The 18,933-nt window shown below is 41.0% G+C and overlaps 2 protein-coding genes across 5 annotated transcripts; one reads left to right on the top strand and one right to left on the bottom strand.

The window, feature by feature from the left end:
• Positions 1–136: 136 nt before the first annotated feature.
• Positions 137–16,570, bottom strand: znf106b (zinc finger protein 106b). 4 transcript variants are annotated; one of them, XM_061813211.1, is made up of 21 exons: positions 15,866–15,936; positions 13,254–13,363; positions 13,120–13,181; positions 11,708–11,911; positions 10,644–11,627; positions 9,725–10,034; positions 8,434–8,494; positions 8,179–8,333; positions 6,688–6,748; positions 5,696–6,461; positions 5,563–5,612; positions 4,748–4,905; positions 3,827–3,961; positions 3,620–3,736; positions 3,312–3,503; positions 2,781–2,843; positions 2,374–2,493; positions 1,228–1,299; positions 1,079–1,150; positions 658–804; positions 137–572 (listed from the first exon to the last, which is right to left on the bottom strand). In XM_061813211.1, exons 1-21 carry the CDS (start codon positions 15,876–15,878, stop codon positions 516–518), a joined length of 3,909 nt encoding a protein of 1,302 aa, XP_061669195.1. In that variant the 5' UTR covers positions 15,879–15,936; the 3' UTR covers positions 137–515. The 4 variants fall into 4 exon arrangements, with proteins under 4 accessions (XP_061669195.1, XP_061669194.1, XP_061669197.1 ...); XM_061813210.1 differs by having other exon boundaries at positions 139–572; positions 8,434–8,503; positions 15,866–15,935; XM_061813213.1 differs by lacking the exon at positions 15,866–15,936 and adding an exon at positions 16,445–16,570 and having other exon boundaries at positions 140–572; positions 8,434–8,503.
• Positions 16,097–18,455, top strand: churc1 (churchill domain containing 1). The gene is made up of 4 exons (XM_061813219.1): positions 16,097–16,370; positions 16,513–16,648; positions 16,887–16,957; positions 18,027–18,455. Exons 1-4 carry the CDS (start codon positions 16,332–16,334, stop codon positions 18,117–18,119), a joined length of 339 nt encoding a protein of 112 aa, XP_061669203.1. The 5' UTR covers positions 16,097–16,331; the 3' UTR covers positions 18,120–18,455.
• Positions 18,456–18,933: the final 478 nt, after the last annotated feature.

The raw sequence follows: 18,933 nt of genomic DNA, 5'->3' as shown, positions 1-18,933 counted from the left end.
GAGCAGATATGCATAAACTGTCTTTATATATACTAATTGAAATGAACACTCCAATACCCAAAACTTTTCAAATCACACAATTTTTATGTTCTGCTTTATGCATATTTATTTCCATTTCTTCAGTCTTGAAAAAAATGTGTGGCCTGAGTAATTTGTCTCTCGATATCGAGTATCACCATTCGAGCTCACCACTCATCTAAGATTGCTCAGTATCAATGTGAAATTTAACATTTTCCTGGTTGATAATAATTTCCTTCAACCATTTTATTTTTGTTCTTTATTTCTAGAAATGAGCAGATGTCTGTACATGTTCATGCCACACTCACACTCAGAACAATACTGTTACTTACACAAACACCAAAAAATTCTTCAGGTGATTCCCATGATTTGTGCGTGTGTGTGCTTTGTCCAAACAAAAGATATAAAAAGCAACAGACATTGCAAGATGTGTGTTCGCAATTGTTCTCATGATATGGGGGGGGGGGGGGGGGGGAACCGCATCAGCAAACCTTCCTTCATGACTCCACCTTACTATCCACATCCACATGAGTCTGCATATGCCCGGGAAGGTCCTGCAGATAAGACAGCGTGCGTGCCATACAAAATATGAATTATGAAAGAACCTTATGACCGTTAGCTCTTGGGTTGTTGCACTACCTGCTTGACTGCCTCCTGTGTGGCGAAAAAAGCACTGCATCGTCTCCACCGACACTTGACCGCCTCCTGACTGGGATTGCTGTGGTCTCCAATGAGGTGCTGGACGAGGTGCTCCGCTATGCCGAATATCAGAGAGCAATTTTGCCACTGCCAAGAACACAAGAGAGTCAAAATGTTTTTTGGGGGTTATCTTTCCATCACTGTTGGTTTCTCAGATTTTCCTATCCACAATTTTTGACAGTCAGTATCCATTAATTTCTTTCAGTCACAAACACAAAATAAATGTATTTACTCATTTAAAAATCCATTTTTATTAAGGTATTTTACCAAAGATTTTCCAAATGTAATTCACAATACCTTCTTGCTATTGTGACATCATCCCAACTACAAAAGATGTTTCAAAACCGAAAAAGATTTTTACCCAGCAGCGATAGTTCTCCATCAGGTTGAGTTTCGCAGCTCGAATGCTTCCGTCGTAACAACCCGTGTAGATCTGTTTGAAACGAGCCAAACGATAAAGTGCCGCCCTGGTTAATCAGTGACGATCAGCCATCTTTAAAGTCCACTTACCACGCTCTTGTGGACGGCCATGCACATCACCATGTCACTGTGACCGCCGTATACCTGCAAGCGGTCGTGGGACTGGGAAGCAACATGGACAGAATTGATCCAGAAATTGCATCCACCTCACCTTTTTTTCAACACATCACTGTAAACACTTACAAACATCTCACACCACCGAAAAAGTGCCTGCTTTAACATACAGTGATGCCTCGGTTCTCGATCACAAACGGTTCGAGAAGTGATCCAATGAATGGAAAAAGAAATAAAGCGTTCCAAGCCTAAAAAATTGGGCTTTTTAAAGCATTTTTTTTTAGCTTTTCCTGATAATAAACTGCATAGTAGAAATACATGTATACTTTAAATACCTTACATAATAAAATAATTTAAGAAATATATTTATTTTTTGCTTAAAATGTATGCCTTAGTAGTAGAGTACACTAAGCTGGAAGTGCATTGCCGTATCTGTAACGACTCGGCCCTCAGCCTTGTAAACTTTATTAACAAAAGTGAAGAATAACTTTAAAAAAGCAACTGGCCTTCTTTGGAGCCATGATCGGGGGTTAATACGGTAGTCCTCGATAAGAAGAAAAACAGTCACTACCGGGACACGTCTGTGTACAGTGGCTGCGTTATACAGAATAACTAAAGTGCGGTGGTTGCGCCGCGCGAGTTATGTCATTTGTTTTTTTTTTTTCCGGGGGGTGTTTGAATTGACAATAACAAAACAAGTCGAGAGTGGGTCAACTGCTTGCGCCGTGCGCGATGTTTTTTCCGGGTTTTTTTGGATAGACAATAACTAAACGTGTTGTGGTCAGCTGCTTGCGCCGCGCACATTTTGTTATTTCTGGAATTTTTCAGGCGGCGTTCGAATTAACTATAACAAAGCGAATCGTTGGTGGGTGACTGCTTACGTCGCGCGCATTACGTTATTTCCGGGTTTTTTTCGGGGGCGTGGGAATAGACAAAGCATGTTGTGGGTCAGCTCGTCTGGCTGCGCATGTTATTTCCGGGTTTTGTCGGGGGCGTTCAAGTACCGATTTTCGTTCGAAAACAGAAGCAAATAAAATCTCGAAATTTCATTCGAAAACAGGGTCATTAGAGAACCAAGGCTGTACTGCATTTAACACAAAAATTGAGGCTTTTTTTCCCTACCTGGAGCTCGTAAACTCGAATCAGTTTGTCCAGGCAGGCGGTCACCATCACTTTCCCCAAGATGACGATTGCCGTGACCGCATGACTGTGACCTTTGTAGATCCGCAACAACTCACCTGTCTATAAACAGTAAAACAGACTCAGAGGCAGGAACACAAACATGAAAGGACGATTTGAAGCATGTCTCCACAGACTTTGTCACTTGCTGTGCAGCCACTTGCTACTTCCAAAGTAGACAAAGAAAGGCCCATGGGCTGAAGATGCCCACTGGGCTTTGTGTAACATTTCTTGAAATTACCTTTTTTTCCCCACGTTAAAATTGGATACAGTAGTTTAAATGTATTTATTCTGTGTTGAAAGTAATCCCATTATTTATTTATTTTTTTGACATCATATTTTACACTTACGTGGATATTGTGTGCATGAATAGAAGTGTCGCTGGAGCCGCTGAACACCAAATCATTCACCACCTGGAAGATCCCAAAGAGAAGTACAGAGTTGAACCCGGTTAGGCATTTGGCCTTTATGCTGCTTTTTTGGGGGGAAAACTATCCTCTGTAACTCACTCACTTGCTGTTTTTGTACATAATCCAAAACCATGTCTAATATAAAACATCGGCTTTGGTACTGTGAACTCAGGGGAAAGAGCTTGATTGAAACAACACAAGCATTATCTTACAGAAAAAAAGTGGCTTTTTATTTCTATCATCCCTTATCTAAGAAATTTTGCTTTTTATCTTTTTTATTTTCAAGGTAAAATATTAGCAGTGGTTGGCCTTGTACGACAGTTAAGAATGTGAAAGTGTTACTGCAAAGACTTGCATAGTTAATGGAAAAAAATTGCTGGTAAAGGCTCCATCTCACTGGCAACCTTGATGACAAATGGCATAAAAAAAAAATAGATAGAGGGATAGATTTTCAAGCAACTGACCCCTCACCTTCATACAGAGAACAGTCTTGGTGTGGCCTTTCAGCGAGCGTAGCAGCAAACCGCTCTTGGCGTCGCGTACACTGATGGTGGTGTCATAAGAGCCGACCAGCAGCACCCGACGGGCACCCTCCTGCGCCGTGCCCAGGCAGCTCACCCCTCGGGGCCCATGGCACTCGAACACATCCAGTGGTTTAAAAGTCTAAATTAAGGGAGATTGACATCAATAAAAAAGGCTGCGGTTAACCAGTTGGGGCCGGGTAACATGGGCTTAAAATAAAAGCGTATATGGTCATCTTTGTGTATGTTTACCGGTACCTTTAAATCAAAAGTGGCCACTGATCCACTGGCGAGGCCAACAAACAGAGTTTTCCAGGCAATGTGCAAAGACAGCACTCTGTCCGGAAGAGAGAGGGTCTCCAGACACTTCTTCGACTGGTGGCAAGGGGATAAAACAGTTATCCAGATTGTACTTTCTGGGATCGATCTTGGTTTGTACTGAGAGGTTTCTCCGGGTTTTTGTACCTTGATGCTATAGATGCGAACTGTCTGGTCACTGGAGCCAGTGTAAAGTTTGGCTGGCATGTTTGGAATGGAGAAGACTAGTAGGCTGTTGATTTTATTTGTGTGGCCCTCAAACACCACTTGGCATTCCCGGTTCTGTAGGAGGGAAATGTGAACAGTTTGAGGGAGTCCTTGTTCAGATGTGACTGTAGGATGTGTTACTATAAGGTACAGCTCAAGAAATTAGAAGTGGGAAAAGCTTAATTTAGTGAGGTGGTTCAATTAAAAAAAATAAAAACTCATATTAGTGATACACACAGTGAAATTTTCAATGTAATATCCTAATTTTGATGTTATACCTTACAGCAAATACAAGCTCTCTTTTTTGTAATCAAGAAACATCGAGTGATTTTAACATAACTTGGCATTGTTTACTGAAAGCTCTATAATGTATGAATATGGAGGAAAAAAAAAAAAAAAAAAAAATCGACTTTTCCACCTGTTCTAATTTATTGACATCTACACTGCATATTAATAGTTCATTTACTTAATTATTTTGTCTAATTTGCAGTATGCAATACAGGTACTATTCATGCCTAGCAGACGTTTTACACTATGTGCATAGAGGCATATAATTCAGCATTGTCATTATCCTATGATCATCATACATTCCACTTTGCACTACTTGTACAAATGTCAGGGCAGCTACGTTTATTATTTCACATATACCAGGAAGAAACATCTAAATGTTCATTTTTTTCCCCTAACTAGAATTAGATTTTAATAGGTCCTTATTGCCGTTTTTTGTTTAACTTTGTATGATATTAATTCGTGCAGTGTATGTGTGAACATTGCTGCTGCAACAATTCAATTTCCCTCACTGAATATTTAAGGCATCTCTTTCTCTCTCAAACAAATAAACAAGTTTGAGTGGGTGTATACCGCCAGATTGTAGGCCCGTGCCGTGTTGTCAGCTGATGCTGTGTACAAGAAGCCCTCGTGAACTTCCAGAGCATAAACGGGGCCCGTGTGATTAGAGAAAGTTCCCAACGCTGACTCCTCTTTATTCTCCTTTTCCTCAAAAGCCAACTCAACAGCATCTGAAACAAGAATTAAAATGAGGTCAATATTTGCAACCATTACACCAAGAAGCACTGCTATGTCCAAGTTGATGCATTAATTAATAAAATATCGATATATAATAGCTTTCGCCAGTCGTGGATGATAGCAAAAGAGTTGGAGCCTTTCCAGCGACTTGTGGTACACGCTGGACTGTTCACCATTCAATCTCATGCCACATAGAAAACCCTTCCCACTCAGATCCTTACAGTTCAACAATTCAAGTTATGAACCTAAAATTGGTTTATGTGGCGTGGGAGAAAGCAGCACTACCTGCAGCAAATCACATGTAGACACGGGAAGAACATGTAAACTCCACACAGAAAGGTTGGAGCTGATATTAGAACCCTGAACCTCAGAGCTGTGAGGCAGTGCGCAAACCACTTTCTGCCCCGCTGCCCCCACTAATTGCATATCCCAAAAAATTTAAAAGAGTTTATAGTTGTCCAGTAGGTACAGCCCAGTATCTGGATTTCTAGAGTGTAGCCAGACACACAGTGAGTATCAGAACTGGTCAAGAGGCATTACAAGGGATGAAAATGGAAGAACGCCAAATTCACAAAATGACAGTAGTGAACTGGACTGATGACTATTTCTTCATCACGTTCGTTATACACAATGAGAAATGTGGTACCCACCTGGTGGAGGAGTGGGTTCACTTTCAGACACAACAGGGTTCGGGCTTTTTCTGAGAGGTGAGAGGAGAACACATTTTGAACCTGAACAGTTCCAGCAATAACTTATCGACAAAAGACCAGAAGTCCAGCTCACATCTTAAAAGGATTTTGCTGAGTTGTCTGAATGCCTGAAGAGGTGCACTCCACACGACTACACTCAGAAGGCACCTCTTTTGGATCTGGCACTTCTGAAGAGAGATCAGGTGAATCCTCATTCTCGGATTCGGCAATGTCGATGACCTCCATTTTGGGCTCAGTCACCTCCACCAAGTCATCGCTCTCGTTACCATTGTCATCAATCACTGTTTCAGCGGATGAATTTTTATCTTCTTCTTTAGAGGAAGGTCTTGGATCAATTTCTTGTACTGGTTCTATGGATTGATCTTCTTCACTCTCATCCTTCGGATCAATTATGACAACCTCGTCTGAAAAGCTTTTGTTTCGCTCTATCTTCCAAACACTCTTCGCTTGCTCCTGCTGCGTGCAGAAAGACTTGGGTGGATTTGAAGCCTCTGCACTGGTTTGTTCGCTTAGCGCTACAGTGGCAGAAGCCATGGCGAGCAGCGAGTGGGGAGGGGTAGGGCGCGTTTCCTCGGCATCGGGGGTTTGGACTTGTGGACTAGGGTGTCCAGAGGCGGTCGCGATCACATTTTCTTCCTTTAACCATGTTGTGGGTGTGTCGAGGGAGGCCTGGTTAGGTTGGGTTACGGAAGGCGCCATGGTGGGGGTTTGATGGATGTTGGTGGGAGGGGCAAAGACGGGAGAGGTCACAGACGACGAACTCGGATGAACGACATCCGTAGGTGCTGCTGCCGAGGTCGTGGCCGCCTGCCCCACATTAGAGCTTCCAGAATACGCTTCTGGAAAAGATCACAAGAGGAAATCTTAAAAAAAAAAAAAAAAAAGACATAAGGAAGCTAATACAATAAATATTGAAGCAACTATTGACTACTAAGGACTATTGATAACTGGCAATAAAATTGATTTTATTGTAATATACTTATGGAATCCGACTCCTGTTATTAAGAGTCTTTGGAACATGGGAAAGGTATGGTGCATAAGATGATCGAGCCCAATGTACAATACCTTGCATGCCCTGTAGTATCTCAATGCGCTCGGCTCTCAGACAGTCCACCTCCACAATGCACTAAAAGGACAGTAAGGAATCAAGGGTTTGAAAACTTTCCACTCAAGGCATTCATTCTTCAGTACATATTTCATTGCTGAAGTGGTCCTGTTGGAAAAATTGTGAAAATCAGTTATTATATATTTGCTTTGCAATAAAATTGTTTTGCTGAACAAATAAAATATACTTTATTTAGCAATATTAGCAGAAAACCAGATTAGTGGAGGCCATCTGGAGGACAACTTCGAGATGACTTCTGCCATACTTGCTAATTCTAAAATGCTTAAGAATGCTATTTCCATGACTTCTCTGTCACATTACACGATATTTGATCAAAATAATGATTCTGCCAGAGCGTGGTGGAGAATTGTGGGGTGCAGTTCTCTTCCGTTCTCCTTGCATGCAAGCAAACTGTTAACGAGTGTCTCCTCCTTATTTTAAACCAGGGGTGCCCATACTTTTTTAGCCCAAGATCTACTTCTCAAGCATCCAGCCTCTTGCGATCGATGGGGAAGGGCAACGTTTTTTTTATGACCAATGATGAAATAGAATGACCAAGTCACAAAGATCTACCCACTACAAAAATGCAAAACATATTTATTTCAAAGTATATTGAGGGTTCTTTAAGTGTACATGTATGTTTGTGTGCCTTGCATAACAACTGCATGAGCCAATATTACACAACATAAATAACTTTCAACATTTTTTGTAACTATCCGAGTTCACGTTGATGATCGCTAAAAACCACACGAATGAACTCACGTCAGTGGATTCGTCCAACTGCAGTGAGAAACACAATCTCCAATGTCCTTCCACACATCAGCCATGGCTTCACAGCGCCATGTAACTGTACTCTTTTACAGCTGCAGAGATTTTATTGAAGATAATATTTCCGCCTTATTTTTAAAAGATCAGAACGAGTCAGCCATGCCTCTTTTGTGTGACCCGGAAACGATGCTTCGGTGACTGCTGTGCGGCCAATTGGGATTTTAGTTGGTTCACTTTTCTCATTCTCAGCTTGCTTTTCGGCAGAATGTCGGTGTCGTATTTTCCATAAACGGTTCGAAAATGGCGCGACACATTTCACTACACTGGGAGATGAGGCAAACGCACTTCAAAAATGACATTGTGAAAACAAAAAAAGTCCACCTCGCATTCTGTATGAAAGTGATGTTTTGGTCTTCTTTACTGCAGCATCCATAATTATGTTTGTTAAGATTTCTTAAGCGAGAGCTTAAAATAGGGGGGGACTGAGTGACAACGTGTTTTCCTGTGCTGTCTTCATTTGCACATGCACGGTGAGTTAAAGTTAAAAAAAATATATATGGCTGATGTCTTTTGTTTTTTTCTTGGCACGCTATCACGATAGAGCAAAACTGCCTCGACACATTGACCACCCCCGTTTTAAATGGTTTTGACTAAATGTCACCCTGATTGAACCAGACAGGTACCTTCTGCCTTAACAACATGAGTCTATGTACTTCCACATAGGCCACTTTTAAGGCATTGCGGGCAAGGACCAGAGAGTTGTCCAAATCCTGCAGTGACTGACTCAGAGACTCTTCCCTGAGGGACACCGCCAAAAGCTTGTCCATATGATTCTGGTCTGCAAAGAGAAGGCAAAGGGAGAAGTGTTGGAAAACCCTTGAAATTAGTATGGAAGCAATAAATTACTAATAGTTTATGAGATGAACTATTAGAATTACCCTTGTTTGATTTTGTTTTCCTCCTTTTTACAACTGCGTCCTTATCAGTAACACCATCTCCCTGCAGGAACTGACATAATAGCAATCAAAACAGGAAACATTCCGCAATGCACCCCAAAAAATATTTTGTTGACAATAGGTTCCACAGAAATAAAATAGTAAATAGGTAAATTTGTGAAAAGCAAACTTCAAATACCGTATTTTCCGCACGATAAGGCGCACCTAAAGGACTTTTAATTTTCTCAAAAGCCGACGGTGCGCCTTATATGTGGATCAATATTGAGCCTTTAGTGCACCTCCGTCTAATCGATGCATAACAGAACCCCAGCCTCTACTGTAGCGTCTATTCTATGCACCTTATAATGCGGTGCGCCTTATATATGGGAAGTTTTAAAATAGGCCATTCATTGGAGGTGTGCTTTATAGTGCGGAAAATACTGTACACTAATTTCCTTTACCTGACTATTTAAATGTTTAAATATGCAATGTTTAATTCTGCTTTTGTGTGTCATATGGAAGTAGATTAGTTCCACCAGAATTTGAATTTGAAATGCCACAGACAACAAGATTTGAATTTCAAATCTAAAGTGATGACATTTTCAATAGTTGTATTTCAGTGTAACTTTTCAAGGCAAAGAATTCAGCTGGTTTCTATTCGCTGTGTGAAATTCAACCGGCTACAATTTGCTGTCTAAAATTCACCGTCTGTGCCACCGGGGAGGGTTACTTCAGGTCAGACCCGAACACCCAGCCAATCCAATTACGCTTTCTTAGTATGTGACGTCACGTGACTAAGAAAGCGTAACTGCGATTTGCTGGATCTTCTGCCTGGTGGCACAGACGGTGAATTTTAGACAGCAAATTGTAGCTAGTTGATTTTTAGACAGCGAATTTTGGCCAGTTGAATTTCAAACAGCGAATTTCAGACAATGAATTGCAGCAACTATTGAAAATGTTATCGCTTTACATTTCAAATTCAAATCCTATTTTCTGTGGAATTTAAAATTCAAATACTATTTCACTTTGCATTTTAAATTCAAATCCTGGTGGCACTGGTCTACTTCCATAGTGTCAGTTCTAGTTCATTTCTAGGAGTGAAAAAAAAATGCTGTTGCTTTTGAGCGAGAACAAGCTCTAAGGAAACGTTTGTGATTTAATAGTGTAAAAAGCCTGCACGTGGGGTGAGATTTTGTTTTTATGGTAACTCTGTACCAGACTTTCCCTTATTGTGAGCGCGTCAATGTATAAATTAGGGGTTGACCACTACATTCTACTCTTAAAATAAACTCACTTGGTGTTTCCGCTTGTTGATGGAATTCTCATGTTCCACAGTCGCCGAGGTTGCCGCCACTGTTAGATGCTCAACGGATGCATGGGTGCTTGACTCTGGCTCCATGCGAGACGGACTCACTGTCGTTTCATTGGTAGGCGGAAGCGTGGCAGAAGGCACAAAAGATGGAGGAGCAGCAAGAGGAGGAAGGAGCGTGTGTGTGTTGGACAGAGACTCCCAGTGGAAGCCTTCTGAGAGTATCAGGTCTTCGTCGACGCTCAGCTCAAACTCATTTTTGTGAGGCAGCATTTTCCCAAAATGAATTCCAAATCTGTAAGTAAAGACAACTTGTGATGATTAAGAAAAATGCTACGACCCCAAAACGTCCACATAGATAAGACTTTCACCATCAGGTCATCACACCAGGACATGATAAAAAATGATTATGACTCTGGAAAGTTCTCGTAAAGACCTTTCATATGAGAAATGAGTCAATGGGAGAAATTGCACTGCGTGGAGTGACAATTTAGATAGTTTCACTCCAAAACGGGACAATTGGGATCTGTACCACTGCAGCACAGACAGGAAAAAAAATCTGTGACAGTAGGTCAGAATCAGGCCTCTTGCTAAAGTGTACAACAATCTGACATGTATTGGACGCATTTGGATTGTAAGAACACTGAACAGGTACTCCATTAATGCAAACATGATGTCAACATAATACGCCGTTTGGTTTGTGCAGTTTACACACCTATGTTTGCCGAAATATGTACACAGTAGAAAACACTTAACTAAAGCAAAAGACCAGACAATCAAAACAGTCCAAAAGTTGTACAGGTGGCATTAATGGTGAGAAACAATTCGAAATGATTAACCACCCGGTCGGGAAAAATCTCCAACGGATCACAAGATTAAGAAGAGTCGATGATGATCCTCTCACCTGGGTGTTCCTTCTTCCCTCATCTGCTTGCTATTCTTTATCTCATTGTACATTCGCCTCCATCGCTGCTGAAATGCTACCCCGGTTAGAGCGGGAGTCGTTTGGGTCACCTTCTTCAGGTTGCCCTCTTTTAGCCTTTCAACTGCCGCCGCTTTGTGCGCAATCCGAACCTTCGTTTTGGAGCCAGGGGACTGACTTGATTTGCTGCTAGCCGAGGATCGGGGAGTGTTAGGGTTAGCTGCGATGCTCTTCAACAGGGTGGTGTTGACAGTTTTGACAGCAGCCGGGACCGCGGTGTTAACCTCCGTCGTCAATGCGGATGTCTGGGCGGGAGCGGCGGAGGTGTGAGCTAACGCATCCTTGTCCTTTTGCGAGGAGCAAGGTTCTGACATCTGTGCTCCCTCCTCAGCACTTTGCTTGCGCGCTTCCCGATCCGCCCTGCATGGCTCCCGCACACCCAGCGCCCGTCTAATTTCCTTGAGCATGGTGGAGACATCCATTTCTGGCTTAGGCTGACCGTTAGAAGCAGTCGCCCTCTGTCGGGGTTCAGAGGATGTACGAGCTTCAGACGATGTACAGGTTTCAGACGAAGAAGGCAGCTCATACTGGTGGAAGATAACACTTCCTCTCTTTGGGAGCTGATCGCTGGTGAAGTCGGCCATCTCCTCACACTGGTATAAGGATTTGTAGTTGCTATATCTGTTCTTCCAGTGGGATTTGAACGGCTGCGATGGGCCATACGCCTCTCTACTGTGGTGGGAGCTATTGCTTTTGACAGCAAAGGTCTGGTTCGCAAGCTGTTTTTTATTCTGATTTTGAAAGAGAGGAGTGTGGTTGCCTTTCCACTGAGGCCCCAGGACTTGGTGTTTCAATACATTTGGACCAGCTCCTTGATTCTGTCCATTGGCTCTCTGCGGATGTCCAAAATGATTCTGGCCAACCGGTTTCCTCTGTTTCTTTTTTTCCTTCTGTGAAACTTTTTTCCTGAGAAATAAACAACCACATGAATTCAGACAACTTGAATACACAAATGAACAGAGAAAGGGTAAAGGTTGAAATCGGACCTCTCTTTCTTGAGCATCTTGTTTCTCGTGTGGATACTCTTGATGGTTTCCCGGTTCAGAGTCTTGTGAAGGGAAATGGGTTTTACTTTAGCAAACTTCAGGCTTTTTAAATTTGCTTGATGTTCTGCCCCCGCAATGTGCTTGGCGTACTGATCAAAACCCATTGAGGACATATTACACGCCTGGCAATCGTGAGATGAAACACTGAAAAGATGGAATGAGAAAGAAGCACAGTGCAAATCACTGCTCCCAGAAGCTGACACATGAAGACACATTTTTATTTAAACAGATTATAAAGGCATTTCAGCCCCAAAAAAGCATTATGTCCAAAAAAATCTGCGTACTGTAGTACAGTGGGTTCCAAACTTTTTTTTTTTTTTTTTTTTCAGGTCACCCCCAGCTTGCAAATATTATTCCTTGGGAAATCAACAAAAACAAACAAAACGTGAGTGAAATTTAATAATGAAATATTTTCGTGACAGCCCATAGCAGCCCCGTGCCCCACTTTGTCATAATGAGGGTCGTGCCCCCCCAGTTTGAAAAACGCTGTTGTGGCATCTGCGTTAGATGCATGCTTGTGCTTTTAAGAGGTAGTGTCCTGTGTATTGTCGGTCGGCGAGTTTGCGTGCGAGTGTCTGAGGAAGCCTGTGGCACATATGTTCTACGTGAGTTTTGTTACGGCGTTGTTTTTTCCGACTTACCCAGCATTCAATAAATAGTTGATTCTAGTCTTTCAATAATGTCAAAAGAACTGCAATCCTTCATCAACAATTCACACCCATGAATAATTTAGAGCCATAAAAGAAACTACTGATATTTCCAGCCTACAAGCCGCGACATTTTTCCACATGCTTTCAACCCTGCGGTTTATGTGGTGATGTGGCTAATTTGTGCATTTTTTCTAACGGCCGGAAGAGGGCATTCGAGCGGAAAAGAATGAGACCGGTGGAATATATGTGCCGAGGAAGTGACTTTTACCGCCCCTGTTAGCGCTGCGCTAGCGTTAGCACTGTGCTAGTGGGTAACTGCTGTGTTACTGGCGTGTCTCAGTGATATTTACTGGTAAATTTTATTTTAACGGGGCCTGTTAGCATTAGCACAAGCGTTAGCACTAGTGTTAAACTCTTTCTGCTGAACATCCGTCTTTGTAAATATCTCGCGGCTTTCAATGTGGACACTTGCAGCTTTTACACAGCTGCGGCATAAGTATGTACCAAATGGTATTTCCTTTACAAATGTACTCAGTGTGTTGTGTAACCAGGTGCGCTCTGTAGGCCAGGAACTACGGTAACATTCCCATTTTTGGGAATGTGCAAAGAAGTCGGAAGACCAGCCCAAGCACAGGGAGGACATGAAAATTCCATACAGGACGGCCTCAGACGATACAACAATTCGAACAGAATGTTACTTACTTCCCCAGCAATGAATCAAGCTCTCTGTGGTGAGGCAAACCATGCATGTGGTCATGCATTTCCTAAAAGTGACAAAAACACAGTTCAGTATAAACCAGCATCTTTTAATCATAAACTTAAAAATCGACGCTTACATGTTTCACAAGCATCTTTCGGCACAAGATGCAGTAATTACTTTCGTTATTCTTTTTCTTCGGCAGGTAGGGCTTGCCCATAGTATAAGGAGCTACAACCTTTGCCATATCTGCAAAAGAAACCATTCATTTAGCAGAGCCGGGCCATGCATTTGGTCCTGAGCCGGACCACACTAATCCCAGTTTTACATAAAGACCTTAACACCATTGAGTGTGAAATAAATCTGGGCCAGCTCTCCATTTAAAGGGTTAAAGTTCCCCATTGCTTCCGCCTGTGCTGCTTTTTTACATGATTTCTGGTTTGCACATGGAATAACTAAAGTTCGACAGTCTTTGCACAACAGCCAGGACCTGTTGGGTTTGGTTGGTTTCTAAATGCCGAAATAACCTTTAAAAAAAGAAAAGATTAATTAACGTTCATGTTCACATCTGGAGCAATATGTGTTTAAAATCCACCGAAGAGCTTCGCAAACAGCTACTTTTTGTGAAAGATTTTTTAAATTAATTAAATTACAAATACATGTTTTGCATTTGTGAGTGTCAGGCAGCATCCTCCATTCAAGGCAATGAAAACTAGCGCCATCTTGTTCTACAGCCAATTGAGGTGGATAGTTCTTCTACGGCCAATTGCAGGGGATTCTTTTTGTTTTACGAGGACCAACTGAGGTAGATTCTTCTTCTACAGCCAATATATAAATATATACAGCGCACATAGGCGTTTTAAAACTGGATCAGTAATTTGCAGCTTTTTGGGATTCGCGTGGGGAAGAAACATAACCCCGTCCAAAACAAAAGGGAACACTATTCACTTTTTAGACAATCGCTTAACCATTGACAAGACATTTTAAGTCAGTTATCAATTTCTAAACATTGCATTTTCTGAACATGTATCCGATTAACAATTAACTCAGTCTTTGGACGTCATCAATTATCCATCTTTACCCCTTGTCTCTATCTGGACATTCAGGTGGGCAGATTTATGTTTTACATATATACCAAATATTAGTTCTACCTTCAACTTTCACAGGTTTTGTCATGTTCTGGCTTGTAGTTCTCCCAGTCTGTTTCTCACGTGATGACGTTCCTACTGGCTCCATGTGTATAGAGCTGGACATAGAGAACTGTTTTGCTTTGTCTTTATATAATGAAAGGACTTTTAGTAACAGATGACAACTCGTAAGATTTGCACCTTTTCCTCTCTTTGCAAAGACTTTCCTTTTGTAATAAAAATCTACAAAGACAAGATTGCCTCTTTGCTTATGGTGTCAGAAATTTATTTCGCCAAAACACATTGCAGGTGAGTACCTGGGCTTTCATGTTAGAATTTACCAGACTGAATAACTCAAACTAACACCACCACGTTATGTAGCAAATACCGAAACCATCAGTACCATACATAAACGCAATGTATCTGCGTATAACAATGACACATACAACATCCGGAGAAGTTCAAGATCAATGTGTGTTTCTTTCGGCTTGTCCCTTTCGGGGTCGCCACAGCCTGTCATCTCAGATGAACGCACATATGTTTGGCACAATTTTTACGCCGGATGACCTTCCTGACGCAACCCTTCTTACCAGGAATGCTGATTATTAAACGCACAACATTAATGTGGGCAGATTGCTCCAGATGTGGTTTGCTAGACGAAGTTAACGGTTTTCCTCTGACCAATGAATCAGAAAATATAAAAATGCTGGCCCTGTGACCCCAATTTTAAATCGGCTTGGTTAAAAATAACATACAAACAAAAAACCCATTGCAAACTTATATTACATCGACCTCCACTACTGAGTTTAAAGACGGCCCTTGGCAGACATTTACGTTTGAAATCCCACCACTGTATGATTTATCGACTAAATAATGCATTTTGTTAGAAATAAGCACGGATGTTTATAATACTAGTTTAGTAGTTACAAATGTATGGCTGAATAAAGTGTCATTGAGACTCAACATTTAACAAGACGTCATAATAATACAGGCAAGATATGGTCGCGAAAGCAAACATTCGTCTCGTAGGTTGTAAGTATACGTATTTCACCTGAAATAAACACCGGCAGCAGAAGTAGTCGCTTAAACGTTGATACTTACCGGAATATTTGACCGACTAGTAGAGCTTTCCACAAAAGATAGAAACGTTACACTAAGGTTCACATGGTGATAGACCAGAATCACTGTGGCGCCGCCATATTTGCTGACGTCAACAATCACCAACGCAAATAAAACGGACAACTTTTATCAAACGTTTTTCAAAATAAGTAGTTTAAATAGACTTTAATTTTTTTTAAAAAAAAGTATATTTGAAATTGTAAAATATACAAAACGGTTTGATTTATTGGTATCAACGACTCGTTTTTTATGATTCCCACGCTGTTTCGAGGCAGGGGACGCCCCGCTCCAATATTACTGGCTCGAAAACACGCACAACGGGACCATGATTGGCTGTTATATTTGCTAGTACACGCCTTAACCAATGACGTCAAATATGTAATTAAATCGTGGCGTTAATATTTTCCGCTAACCCGAAACCAAACCAATCCAAACATCAACACATCCTAAACTGCCCTAAACACCAACCCAAACCATAACATTTTTAAATATAAATATTTCGTACAAGCGTGATTCATGTTTGAGATATATCTGCGTGGCTTGCTTTTCCCGCGAAGCACGAGCCAATTATGTGTGAGTGGGGTGCGTTCTGCCTGGAAACTGCGTGGGAATCTCATTGGGAATCTTAACGCAGCAAGGACATGCACTCCGGAAGTTACAACCCGGAAATTTGGGGCCACCATCTTTTTATTTTTTTAACATAACGTTTTTTTTTCCCAATGTGACAACATTAATAGTATTTGATTGTATGAGTTGTATTCTACTTTTAAAAGCCTTTCCACGTAATTTTTCAATTTTCAATAAGAAAATACAAAGATTAAAAAAAAAAAAAAGACGTGTTTACTTCCGGTATCCAAATGTTGTGCTAAGCTAGAATGCGGATGTCCAGGCAGTTTGCCACAAACCTATGCTTTAAATTCCAAGTCTTTATAAAGATTGCGCATTTTTTAAAAAAATATTTATAAGTTAAAATGTGCAACGGTTGTGTGCAAAAAGAATACCCCGACCGGGTACGTTAAAATCCTTGTTTTGCACCATTTCATCTCAACAATTAACTCGGTTCAGTTTTATCACTGATACTCACGTCTTTATTCCGTTGTTTACGTTACAATAAAACATAAATCAAAGTTTTTTTTTCAACCCCCTGCTCAGGGAAGCACTTGTCTGGAGGATGGCTCCTATCTGATTAACTACCTGGGCTGTGCCAAATGCCATCACAGGGACTTCGTGATGATCTGTAATAAAGACACAGAGGAAGATGATGGAGAGGAGATCGTCACTTATGACCGTGAATCGTTTCAATACATTAAATACTTTTATTTATTACAATGTCCACTAAATAATTTCTTTACAATACTTTATGTTCCTAGTCCAATCGTCTTGGAAAGTACTGGTCATTGATGTATAAACAAATAATTACGGTAGAGGCTGAATGTCATCCATCCATCCATTTCCTTAGCCGCTTATTAAATATATAATAGATCTACATATATAAGTCACTCATGAATGTTTTTTTTTTTGTTTAGATGTTTGCAAAAACTGTGACCATGTTATCGCCAGGCATGAATATACATTCTCAGTGGTCGATGAATATCAGGTATGTCAGAAAACACACATACAGATCTAAATATTGTTGTGTCATGTTCTGTTAATTTCATATGCAACAAATGTCCCAGAACCACCCAGGTGAAAATGCTGTATAAAGACTATATAAACTAAGTACAGAATTTAAAATACTCCTTCCACAGACCTGATAAATATTCAAACATATTTAAATTATCAGCAGCACGGTGGTGCAGCTGGTAAAGCGTTGGCCTCACAGTTCTGAGGTCCCGGGTTCAATCCCGGACCCGCCTGTGTGGAGTTTGCATGTTCTCCCCGTGCCTGCGTGCGTTTTCTCCTCCCACATTCCAAAAACATGCAACATTAATTGGACACTCTAAATTGTCCTTAGGTGTGATTATGAATGCGGTTGTTTGTCTCGATGTGCCCTGCGACTGGCTGGCAACCAGTTCGGGGTGTACCCCGCCTCCTGCCCGTTGACAGCTGGGCTAGGTTCCAGCACTCCCTGCGACCCTCGTGAGGATAAGCGGCAAAGCAAATGGATGGATGGACGAGGAGAATGAATGCGTGTAATCATTTACAGTCTCAGAACAGTTCTGAAAACACTACGTTTGTCACCTCTCCTTTTATTACTTTAGGGAGTGTCCCTATTATACACACTTCTGAAAGGGTGGGGGTAAAACACAATGCATTCCTAAATATTTGGAGGAGTCTTCTATCATCACTTATCAAGGCTGCGATTACGAACACAAACAATCGGGTCTCGTCAGCACGGTGAATAACCTTAATTCGTATGCTGTGTACTTTTATGTACGTAAATTAAGTCCTTGCAGGATTGCACTAAATTATATATCTAAAAGCGATAAATTGTGAACAATTACTCTTCCAAAAAGTAAATGCACAAGTCAATTAGGCACTTTTCTGCCATCAAATAGAAGAGCATTTATTTGTTGTCTGTCTTAAGAAACCGCTGCCATAGATAGCTGCATTATTTGTTGTAAAATAATATTTTGACTGAGTGCAGAAAAAATTATGTACAATTACTTTTAGACAAGTTTTGTTTTGGTTCACTCTCATGTGTGCAATCATATTGTATCATTTAGGAGTACACAATGCTTTGCATGCTGTGTGGAAGGGCGGAGGACTCCATCAGTGTGTTGCCAGATGACCCCCGACAGACTGCCCCCCTCTTCTAGGGCTGATATTTCCATACACGATACTGCAGATTGACATAGACTAAGTATTATTATTGGTATGGATATGGTGACAGCCATAGGCAAAACCAGCCTTTGTCTTGAATTGCTTTTGATCAATGCACTGTAAATGTTTAAGATATAATGAGCATTTGTGAATTCACAGGAAATAGATTTATGTATGATGTCTTATTTGCCAAGGAACCAATTACATCAGAACAATTAGTGTTCTCAAGTGTCACATACCTACTTGTAAGACTGTTCCCTGTGCCACTTGATTTTAATATGGCGCTTAAATCCATCAAAATACAGTCAATAAAAACACTTTTTATGCTTGTGGACATGTATATTCATGATTGAAAGCAACTTGGTAAAAATACACGTGTATTCTGGTAGTACAAATGATTAAAAAAATACAATGACTCGTGCACATTTACAATACTGAAGAACGATAGTGCTTATAAATACATTCTAATAAGCCGATGTAGAACTATTCATGGCTATTTTGAAGCAGGGTTTTCCTGCTTAGTGGAACATTCCCTGGTTTTGCTGATGAATTTTAAATGATTTTATAGCAAATGCATGGTCACCACTTTCCCAATGGTACCTCGACAGTTCACATCTCTCATTTTGGTGTCATCGTTGGCAGATGCGACATGAAAAGCATTAGACGCCACATTCAGCAAAAATAATAACGGACTTACAAACGTGGAATTTATGACGTTGATGAGGCAATAACATACCATAGCTGTTAATGGAAGGGAAAATATTGCAACCTCCAAAGTTGAACACAATCCAATGACTTCATTTAATTTCG

The sequence above is a fragment of the Syngnathoides biaculeatus genome, chromosome 23, assembly GCF_019802595.1.
Source record: "Syngnathoides biaculeatus isolate LvHL_M chromosome 23, ASM1980259v1, whole genome shotgun sequence".
In the NCBI taxonomy this organism is placed as follows: Eukaryota; Metazoa; Chordata; class Actinopteri; order Syngnathiformes; family Syngnathidae; genus Syngnathoides; species Syngnathoides biaculeatus.
The sequence above is the reverse complement of the archived record's forward strand: the minus strand, read 5'-3'. Positions and strand labels throughout refer to the sequence as shown.